At 41.6% G+C, this 11,755-nt stretch overlaps 1 protein-coding gene across 1 annotated transcript in view; it reads right to left on the bottom strand.

Annotated features, from left to right (window-relative positions):
• Window positions 1–8,226: 8,226 nt before the first annotated feature.
• The window catches only part of DHX29 (DExH-box helicase 29), a 226,813-nt gene continuing 223,284 nt past the window's right edge, over window positions 8,227–11,755 (bottom strand). The window contains exon 27 of the mRNA XM_029577204.1: window positions 8,227–8,480. Within this exon, the coding sequence (XP_029433064.1) occupies window positions 8,425–8,480 (56 nt within the window). The 3' untranslated portion in view covers window positions 8,227–8,424. The remainder of the gene's footprint in view (window positions 8,481–11,755) is intronic.

The raw sequence follows: 11,755 nt of genomic DNA, 5'->3' as shown, positions 1-11,755 counted from the left end.
ACTCCACTGTTTACCTTTTTCCACTAAGGAAACTGACCATTTAATCCTACTCTCTGTCTCCTGTCTTTTAACCAGCTTGCAATCCACGAAAGGACATTGCCTCCTATCCCATGACTTTGTTTTCTTAGAAGCCTCTCAGGTGTGACTTTGTTGAATGCCTTCTGAAAATCAAATGCACATCTACTGGTTCACCTTTGTCCACATGTTTATTCACCTCTTCAAAGAAAATGTAGGAGATTTGTGGGGCGAGACTTCCCTTGGGTAAATCTGTGTTGGCTGTGTCTCGTCAAACCATGTCTGTCTGAATGTTTTGTGGTTTTGTAATTTATAACAGTTTCCGCGGTTTTTCCCGGCGCTGTAGTCGGGCTCGCCGGTCTATACTTCCTGGATCACCCCTGGATCGCTTTCTAAATATTGGTCATCTTCCAATCTTCAGGTATATTGAATCATTTTAATGATAGGTTACAAATTAATTGAAAAAGGTTTGAAATTTCATTTGTTTTAGTTCTTTCAGAACCTGGGGTGTATACCATCCAGTCCAGGTGATTTACTACACCTGATATAATGCATGCATGGGCATAATCAGTGAGAATCAGTCAAAGTTCTAGAAATTTTGACATAGGTTTTTCACATGCCAGGCTCCATCGATGTTGTCACCTATGTGTGAGGACTGCCATCCAGCTTGACCTTGGAAAGTTTCCCCTCCACCAGCTTTTCATCACTAGCAGTAGCTCTTAGACTTTTAAAACCAGCCAAGGAATCTTCTGATTCAGAGAAAGCTTTATCTTCTTCCCTATTTTCTGGACCTTTTGTGACACACTGCACATAAAGCAGAAGAAAAATCCATAGTGAACTTTGGGATTGAACTGTGTTTCATAGAGAAATCCTGTTGAAGCACTTGAAAAACTCCTTAAAAACTGATGCCTAAGCCACAGAGGCCACCTCCACAGGAGGACAAACTGTCCCTGGAATCTTACTATCTCTGAACTGCTGAAAATCTGCAACGGGAGTAAGAGAGAGTGGTTTCAAGAGTGGTTTCATTTCCCTCTCATTCCTAAAATGTCCGCCAGACCCTATGTGGTGATCACCTCCCCAACGGGAAAATTACTTTCAGACATCCACAGACATGGATTCTCCTCTAGAGCACCAGTATCTTCACTTCAATGCACCCTCCACTGTTCCAAACAAAATTGCTTTTTGGCACCACTTCCCCGCTATCCAACCGTGAAGCTTCTTAATCCTGTATTTACTGCAGAGCACGGGCTTCTTCTGGTGCCCTGCTGAGGAGGCCATTTCCTGTCAAACTCCCTTGTGGCCAGGAAAGATGACCAAAATTCAGGCTCTCACCCTCTGAAGAGTCTCACAAGCAGTCCTGCACACACTCTTTCTATCTTTGACTACTCCTGTTTCTCTTTTTCCATTTTATCACTCAGCAGAGCTAAAAACATTTACTCTTTATTTTTTTTTTTTTTTAAAGGAGGAGTGAAAAACCAGGCAGGAGGACAAAAGGAAGTGCAGGAGAGGGCAAACAAACTTCAACTCCTAATCAGTGAAAGCTGGAAGCCCCTTGGCCCTGCTCAACTGAATGAGGGAGGAACATCTCACTTTTGGGCCGATTCAGTAAATTGTGTGTGTGGTTTTTTATGCAGCTGATGCCATGACTAGACCGTGATTGCGCAGGGGTACTAAAAAACATTTTCTAACCTATGCATTATATACTGTTTGGGCAGTATATAATGCATAGGTTAGAAAATGTATAAATCTTCTCCTCAAAGGTGTTTTCCCAGGATAATTTCTCAGATTGTTTTACATCCATTTTGTAACTCAAATCTAAACCACGTGTCAGTTATTCATGGTAACAGGGACAGGCCTTTTAGAACTTCTGTCTTAAAGGCAGACTAGGATAGATATTTTGTGCTTAATTACACTAAACATGAAAAGGCTGATCAGTAACAACATCCCTAGGTCTCCTTTGATTGGTGATAACAACTCAATCAAAATTTTCTATTGAACATTGGAGGGGTAACCTGCATGGAATGGCAGTTACTACCTTTAATAGAAGGCAAGGGGGGTGATAGGTAACCTGCTCTGAAGTTCAGTTACCACCCAATCAACTTGCTGGGGAGACTGGATAGAACTTTTGGGTCTTTTTCTGACGTCATTTATTGTGTTACTATATATAGGCTTAGAGGAATCTATTAAGGGCCTGTTACTGATTTGGAGGTTTTATACTCTCTCTCTGTTGAGCATAGTCCTGGGCCTAATTAGATCCAGATTGCATGCAGCTACCAAACAGGCCAATACAGTACAGTACGCTCCGAGGGAGCGCACTGTTAACCCGCCACTGGATGCGCGTTTTACCTTAACCCTTATTCAGTAAGGGGCTGAAAACGCGTGTCCGATCCACGTTTTCAGTAAAGAATAAGGGGTAAGGGAAAACACGCGTCCACTGGTGGCCTGTTTGGTAGCTGCATGCAATCTGGATCTAACTAGACCCAGGACTATGCTCAACAGAGAGAGAGTACAAAACCTCCATATCAGTAACAGGCCCTTAAGAGATTCCTCTAAGCCTATATATAGTAACACAATAAATGACGTCAGAAAAAGATGCAAAAGTTCTATCCAGTCTCCCCAGCAAGTTGATTGGGTGGTAACTGAACTTCAGAGCAGGTTACCTATCACCCCCCTTGCCTTCTGTTAAGGGTAGTAACTGCCATTCCATGCAGGTTACCCCTCCAATATTCAACAGAAAATTTTGATTGAGTTATCACCAATCAAAGGAGGCCTAGGGATGATGTTACTGATCAGCCTTTTTATGTTTAGTGTAAATAAGCACAAAATATCTATCCTAGTCTGCCTTTAAGGCAGAAGTTCTAAAAGGCCTGTCCCTGTTACCATGAATAACTGACACGTGGTTTAGATTTGAGTTACAAAATGGATGTAAAACAATCTGAGAAATTATCCTGGGAAAACACCTTTGAGGAGAAGATTTATACAGGGGTTTACTTATGCTTAGCTCGCAAGGGGGAAACTGTTTATAAATTAAGCAAAGTTTTCTCTCTAGTGATAAAGGCCCAGTGGTTGCCCCCATCTTAGAGACAACTTTACACCTCACCCTGGATGAACTCAAAAAGGCTGGTCTATTCCTGGTACTGCCCTATCGCATTCATGAATGAAGTTCCAATTTTCCTAAGAACCAGCAGGAAAGAACCAGCAGGTCTACATTTCTATGCATGCAGTCTTTACTCAGTCTCACTCAGTAAAGTGTTTGCCATGCAGTTAAACTAGAATACAAAACTCAGTGTGTGTGTGTGTGTGTTTTTTTATGCAGCTGATGCCATGACTAGACCGTGATTGTGCAGGGGTACTAAAAAACATTTTCTAACCTATGCATTATATATTGTTTGGGCAGTTATTCAATCCGTAAAAACATTTAAATCTGAGCAGAGTTTCCTCAAGTGTCAAGCAACTACAACTACAACAGTTTGGCATCCGCATGGTGCTGAAACTGCAAGGAGAAATAAAAAAAAAAATTCCCTGATAGGCCTACCCTTGCTGTCCCTAATTCCTTTAGTCTCCCCCACCCTGATGTCCTATTCCCCACCTCCTTAGCTCTTCACTGTACAGGCCTTAGTCCACAGCATAGAATGCTTGCCTACCATCTGCTGGAAACAGACAATACTGGCAGGCTGAGAGCAGTACAGATGCCTGCAAAGGGTGCAATCAGTGAACCTGATGATCTCTGTCTCTATCTGCTGGATGGTAAACATAACTCACTCAACTGGACTAATCTACATGGATGAAGATGAATCTCCTGTTTCCCTGAAGATTAACCCTGCTCATTTATATGTGGGCAATATTTGGGAGATCTGCATCTCATCTATCTTTGTTATTTTGCATTCAAACTGCAGGTGGATGCGCCGATTGACATCACTGAGAACGCTAAAATCCACAAGAAGAAACATTTTTCTGTTTTTATTTCCTCTGGCTCGAACTGTATGCAGTCTGGTTTCTTTTGGTTTCTATTTCAATTTTTATTTGCTTGTTTCTATTTTGATCCGAGATTGCTCTTAATAGCTACCAATTCAAATTCTAACTAGGCATCAGATGCTGCCTTCTAGAACTTATATGTTTCTAGTGATGCCTCAGCCCTAGTTTATGTTGGAGCTTTTGCTTCATTCAATCTGTCACTAATTCAAACCACATTCCCCAGTTTATTTTCTAAGATGTTATACCTCTGGATTAGATTCTCTCATACTAATGTATGCTTTCATTCAGACTGGAGTTTTTGTTGAAGGCAATGAACAATTAAGCTGTAAAATTTGTTGCTGGAGGTTATAGTCACAGCCAGTAGTACAGCTGGATCTGGAAAAGGTTTGGACAAGTTTCTGAGCTAAAGAATTCCAAATTATCCATATCAACTGAAAAGCAGGCTGTTAGTACAAACCAAAAATGCACTTTGAAATGTCTGTATGCCAATGCCAGATGTCTAAAAGTAAGATGGGAGAGTTAGAACGTATAGCAGTAAATGATGAGATAGACATAACTGGCATCTCAGAGACCTGGTGGAAGGAGGATAACCAATGAGACAGTGCTATATCAGGGTACAAATTATATCACAATGATAGGGAGGATCAACTTGTGGGGGTGTGGTACTATTTTCGGAAGGGTATAGAGTCCAACAGGATAAAGATCATACAAGAGACTAAATGCTCAGTAGAATATATAGGGGAAGAAATCTCATGTGTGTTGGGTATGAGTATAGTGATAGGAGTATACTACTGTCCACCTGGACAAAATGGTCAGACAGATGATGAAATGCTAAGAGAAATCTGGGAAGCTAACTAATTTGGCAGTGCAGTATTAATGGGAGATTTCAATTACCCCAATACTGACTGGGTAAATGTAACATCAGGACATGCCAGAGACAAAAATATTCCTGGAAGGAATAAATGACTACTTCATGGAGCAATTGGTTCAGGAACCAACGAGAGAGGGAGCTATTTTAGACTTAATTCTTAGTGGAACACAGGATTTGGTGAGAGAGGTAACAATGGTGGGGCCATTTGGCAATAGTGATCATAACACGATCAAATTTGAACGAATGACTAGATGGGGGACAATATGTAAATCAAGAGCTCTAACACAATTTTCAAAAGGGAAACTTTGATAAAATGAGGAAAATAGAAAAAAAACTGAAAGGTGCAGCTGCAAAGGTTAAAAGTGTGCAACAGGTATGGACATCGTTTAAAAAGTCAATCTTAGAAGCGCAGTTCAGATGTATTCCATGCATAAAGAAAGGAGGAAGGAAGGCAAAATGATTATCGGGCATGGTTAAAAGGTAGGATGAAAGAGGCTATTTTAGCCAAAAAAAACCCTTCAAAAACTGGAACCATTTGAAGAAAATAGGTAAAAGCATAAGTATTGTCAAGTTAAGTGTAAAACATTGATAAGGCAGGCTAAGAGAGAATTTGAAATGAAGTTGGCCATAGAGACAAAAACTCATAAAAACTTTAAAAAATATATCTGAAGCAAGATACTTTGAGGGAGTCGGTTGGACCATTAGATGACTGAGGGGTTAAAGGGGCTCTTAGGGAAGATAAAGCCATTGTAGAAAGTTTAAATGAATTCTTTGCTTCTGTGTTTACTGAGGATGTTGGGAAGATACCGGTTCCAGAGATGGTTTTCAAGGGGGATGAGTCAAATGAACTGAACCAAATCACTGTGAACCTGGAAGATGTAGTAGGCCAGATTAACAAACTAAAGAATAGCAAATCACCTGGACCAGATGGTATGCACCCTAGGGTTCTGAAGGAACTAAAAAATGAAATTTCAAATCTATTAGTGAAAATTTATAACCTATCATTAAAATCATCCATTGTACTTGAAGACTGGAGGGTGGCCAATGTAACCCCAATATTTAAAAAGGGCTCCGGGGCGATCCAGGAAACTACAGAGCAGTGAGTCTGACTTCAGTGCCGGGAAAAATAGTGGAAACATTTCTAAAGATCAAAATCACAGAGCATATAGAAAGACATGGTTTAATGGAACAGTCAGCATGGATTTACCTGATTTAACAGTCAGCAAGTCTTGCCTCACAAATCTGCCTCATTTCTTTTTGAAGGTGTTAATAAACATGTAGATAAAGGTGAACTGGTTGATGTAGTTTATTTGGATTTTAAGAAGGCGTTTGAAAATGTCCCTCATGAGAGGCTTCTAAGGAAACTAAAAAGTCATGGGATAGGTGGCGGTGTCCTTTCATGGATTATAAGACAGGAAACAGAAAGTAGGATTAAATGGTCAATTTTCTCAGTGGAAAAGGGTAAACAGTGGAGTGCCTCAGGGATCTGTATTTGGACTGGTGCTTTTCAATATATTTATAAATGATCTGGAAAGGAATATGACAAATGAAGTAATCAAATTTGCAGATGATACTAAATTATTCAGAGTAGTTAAATCACAAGCGGATGATGATAAATTACAGGAGGACTTTACAAGACTGGAAGATTGGGCATCCAAATGACAGATGAAATTTAATGTGGACAAGTGGCAAGGTGATACTTACACGATGTTAGGTTCCATATTAGGAGCTACCAGACAGGAAAGAGATCTAGGCGTCATAGTGGATAATACATTGAAATCATCAGCTCGGTTTGCTGCGGCAGTCAAAAAATGTTAGGAATTATTAGGAAGGGAATGGTGAATAAAACGGAAAATGTCATAATGCCTCTGATTTGCTTCATGGTGAGACTGCACCTTGAGTACTGTGTACAATTCTTGTCGCCGCATCTCAAAAAAGATGAAACTGAGATGGAGAAGGTACAGAGAAGGGCGACCAAAATGATAAAGGGGATGGAACAGCTCTCCTATGAGGAAAGGCTAAATAGGTTAGGGCTGTTCAGCTTGGAGAAGAGATGGCTGAGGGGGGGATGTGATAGAGGTCTTTAAAATAATGAGAGGTCTAGAAAGGCTAAATGTGAATCGGTTGTTTACTCTTTCAGATAATAGAAGGACTAGTGGGCACTCCATGAAGTTAGCAAGAGCACATTTAAAACTAATTAGAGAAAATTATTTCACTCAATGCACAATTAAGCTCTGGAATTTGTTGCCAGAGGATGTGGGTAGTGCAGTAAATGTAGCTGGGTTTAAATACAGTTTGGATAAGTTCTTGAAGGAGAAGTCCATTAACTGCTATTAATCAAGTTGACTTAGAGAATAGCCACTGCTATTACTGGCATCAGTAGCATGGGACCTACTTAGTGTTTGGGTACGTGCCGGGTACTTGTAGCCTGGATTGGCCACTGTTAGAAACAGGATAATGGGTTTGATGGACCCTTGGTCTGATCCAGTATGGCAATTTCTTATGTTCTTATGAGGACAGGTCCATTATTAGCTAGACTTAGGGGTTTGCACCTCTTTTTTCTATTGATGAGTGCCAGCGATTAGATTTTCCATGTGGGATCCGCTGGGTTAATTCCAAATGATCTACATAAGAGATAGGATGCTGGGCTCAGTGCAACACTGGGTTTGATCCAGTATAACACTTCTTTAAGTTCATTATTCAAGTGTCATTTAATGTCATGTGTCCATGTTATTCTGTTACTCTACTGCCTTTGTACTCTAGTCCATGGAAGATTACATTACAAGCTTTTATTCAGCCACTTTCTCTTTGCTTTCTGGTTCCTCCTCTACTGCAACAAGTTCCAACTACTTAGCCTCTCAAAAGCTTCTTTCCGGTTCTCCACTAATTCCGGTCCTCCACTAATTTTGTAAAATCCTGGCTCTGAAATTAACTTTCCTTTTCTCATCCTCTCAAGCCTTTAAAACTATTTTCATTTTAAGCTCTCTTTTACTTATCCCTCAGAACTCTATCATTTCAACTTTTAGAATTTCTCATTTCAACTTCAACTTACCCTTCCACCTTTAGACTGTGATTATGGTTTGGCATAACACTTTTATAATCTATGCATAAAGGGGCTGATTTTAAAAAGCATTTACACAATTAAAGTGGGGTTTTACACATGTAAATGCACTTGAGTAAGTAGGATTTTGAAATTTTCTAAAATATACACCACTGAATTGTCCATAGGCTTTACTCATGTAAGCGCTTGACTCGCGAAATGGCTTTTGAAAATTGCTATATGTTATATTACATTTACATGTGTAACTCCTATGAAAATTACTTCCAAAGTGATTAAAATGAGAAATGGCACCAACAATCTATAGTGTAAATGTAATGACAAGAGATTTAATACTCAGGCTTACAAAATGTGGTCATTTAAATTAGGTTGGAAAGGAAAGGAAATCTTTCCAAATTCTGACTTGCACCAATAATACCTAAAGTACTCAAATACTTCAACAGTCAGTTCATTTTCTAGCATAATTTTTCTTTCTATATCAAATATCAGACTCTGAACTCCAGCTTCATTTTGTATTCTCTGCTTTTATCAGCTCTGTGATGGACTGTAAAATCTTGTCATCTGAAAGACAAAAAACAATAAATCAAATGATGTGAAGCCAGAGGGCCCAGTGCAACAAACCCGCGTTCTGTAGAATTCCCAATAGAAATATTTGAGGCAAGTCAAACTGCATCTGGCTCTTCTAACACATTCACAGAATACACATGCATACAGTGTGGCATGCACTTGTTCCTTGGTTTATGCAGGAATGGTGGAGCCCCTTGCCCCAAGCAAGCTAATCAAAAATATTTTAGAACATCAAAAAGAACTGGGGATATCACATTAAGTCTACAGGGTTTATTAAGCACCCTACCTAAAGCACTTTGCAACTGTAAAACAGAAAGAGCAATACGGCACAAACCCAACCACATGTTGAGAAATCCAGAGGGAAGCTAACTGATGAATTAAGAGTTAGGATTTACTAGCCGAAAGACGTGAGTTTTCAGCTTGGTTCAAAAGTTGGTGAGAGGGGGACTACTTCCATCACCAGAAGTATTATTCTAGAGGGGAAGTGCAAGCAGGGAAAATAGGTGGCTTGTTTCATACAGGACATGTAGAGAAATCTGTAGGAAGTTGGTACAGGGCCAAGGCAGACTCATACACTCGTAGTCCTCAATCCCTAAACCCCACAATGTGTTCAGAGTGAATGTTATAGGTAATTTAAGTGCTCTTGCTGAACCCTTCCATAACCTCATATTCCAACAGCAGGTTAACATTCCTTCCCCTTCTCTTGTCCAGAGTGTCATGTGAATGAATCACCTGGCAGACATAAGACTCAGGTTTCTTATGTGGCAAATGCCATATTACAACAGCAGCTTATAAGGAATATAGCAAAGTATTCAGAACTCAACAGGAGAAAGAAATACCATTACTCTCAACTTATTAGTTTTAAAATATTTTATCAAACATGATAAAGGACAACAAATTTAAGTAGGATTTTCGAGAAGTTACATAATGCTCTGCAATATTTAGGTATAATCAAGCACCTTCTCTCTAGATTCTGGATAAAGGTCACACAGATTTCCCAATAGTCAGAAAAGTTAAACGGGGTAATCTGTAACAGGTGCTCTCTGAAGACAGCAGTTAACCAGTCATATGACTGTGCTTAGCACAGAACGAACATGAAGCTCTCAGAGCTTTCTGGAAAGGCAAACGTATATATGTGGTAGACCCTGTGCTGCTGCAGTCATGCAGCTCCAATCAGTTTCATATTATTGCTTTTACAAGGGAAGAACACCTTTGATTGGAAGGTAGATGGGTTTGTGTGATTAGTCAATGCTGTCTTCAGAGAAAGCAAATGTTGCTTACCTGATGTAACAGGTGTTCTCACAGGACAGCAGGATGTTAGTCCTCACAAATGGGTGACATCGAGGAGGAGCCCAACCACGGAAAAACTTCTGTCAAAGTTTCTGGAACTTTGACTGGCCCCTACTGGGCATGCCCAGCACGGCACCAACCCTGCAGCCAGCAGGGGTCCCCCTTCAGTCTTGTTTCAAAGCTACAGGCAGTGCCGAAAAAATAAAATAAGAAAACGAACCCAACACTGCGGGGCGGCGGGCGGGTTTCGTGAGGACTAACATCCTGCTGTCCTGTGAGAACACCTGTTACATCAGGTAAGCAACATTTGCTTTCTCACAGGACAAGGATGGTTGTCCTCACAAATGGGCGAGTACCGAGCTGAGGATGTCCGGGCGTGCACCAAAAATACCCAACGGCGTGCAACAGGCACAACAACTGGGGTGAAATTTGGTAGAGGACATCCGCACCCCACCGGGCAGGTGGAAGGGTGTTGGTACGTCATGTTGGAAAAAGGTTACGCAAGACAGATTGGCCGAAGATGGAGTCCTGTCTTCCAGCTTTGTCCAAACAGTAGTGGGCTGCGAATGTATGGAGAGAACTCCAGGTAGCAGCCCTGCAGATGTCAGGAAGTGGCACTGATCGAAGGTGAGCTACTGAAGTCGCCATGGCCCTCACAGAGTGTGCCTTAACACGGTCTTGAAAGGGAATGCCAGCTTGCTGATAGCAGAAAGAGATGCAGTCCGCCAACCAGGAGGAAAGAGCCTGCTTACCCACAGGCTGCCCTAACTTGTTAGGATGGAAAGAGACGAATAATTGAGTGCTCTTTCTGTAGGTAACTGTACGGTCTAGATAGAAAGCTAGAGTACGTTTACAGTCGAGGATATGCAGAGTCTGTTCCCCAGAGTTGGAGTGGGGCCTGGGAAAGAAAATAGGTAGTATGATGGATTGATTAATATGAAACTCCGAAACTACCTTAGGTAAGAATTTAGGGTGAGTGCGGAGTACCGCCCAGTCCTGCAGGAGTTTAGTGTAAGGCGGGTAGGTAACTAGGGCCTGTAACTCACTAACCCTGCGAGCTGAAGTGATAGCCAAAAGGAAAATCACTTTCCATGTGAGATATTTAAGGTCACAGGAGTGAAGAGGTTCGAAGGGTGGTTTCATAAGGCGACCAAGAACCAGATTAAGGTCCCAAGATGGGGCCGGAGGACGTAAAGGTGGCTTCAAATGGAGCAAGCCTTTGAGAAAGCATGTTACAAGGGGTTGTACTGAAATAGGGACACCCCCGATACCTTTATGGAAGGCGGCTACCGCACTGACATGCATTCTAATGGAAGAGGTCTTTAGACCAGATTCTGACGAATGCCAAAGATAATCCAAAAATTTAGGAATTGGACAGGAAAGGGGATCAAGGGACTGAGAAGTGCACCATGATGTGTACCTTTTCCATTTATAGGAGTAAGATTTTCTTGTGGAAGGCTTTCGTGAAGCGATGAGGACATGAGAAACTGAATCCGATAAGTTAAGTGGTTGAAGGACTAACCTTTCAACATCCATGCCGTCAGGGACAAGGCTTGGAGATTGGGATGGAGGAGGCATCCGTCGTTTTGAGTGATCAGATGCGGGTCCTTTCCCAAGGGAATGTGCCTGCGGATGGAGAGATCCTGGAGTATGGGAAACCACACGGCGTGGCCAGTGAGGTGCGATCAGGATCATGGTTCCCTTGTCCTGACGTAGCTTCACAAGAGTCTTCGACAGAAGAGGAAGTGGAGGGAATGCATAAAGCAGACCTGTTGACCACGGGAGGGAGAATGCATCCCTGGGCCGAGAGTGCTGAGTCCGAATGAGAGAGCAGTAATTGGCCACTTTGTGGTTCTGAGGGGACGCAAAGAGGTCTATGTGTGGATAACCCCATTGCTGGAAAAGAGAGGTCGCTACCAAGGGATTGAGTGACCACTCGTGTGGTTGGAAGACACGGCTTAGCCAGTCTGCCAAGACAT

Source organism: Rhinatrema bivittatum, chromosome 1, assembly GCF_901001135.1.
Source record: "Rhinatrema bivittatum chromosome 1, aRhiBiv1.1, whole genome shotgun sequence".
Taxonomy (NCBI): domain Eukaryota; kingdom Metazoa; phylum Chordata; class Amphibia; order Gymnophiona; family Rhinatrematidae; genus Rhinatrema; species Rhinatrema bivittatum.
The sequence above is the reverse complement of the archived record's forward strand: the minus strand, read 5'-3'. Positions and strand labels throughout refer to the sequence as shown.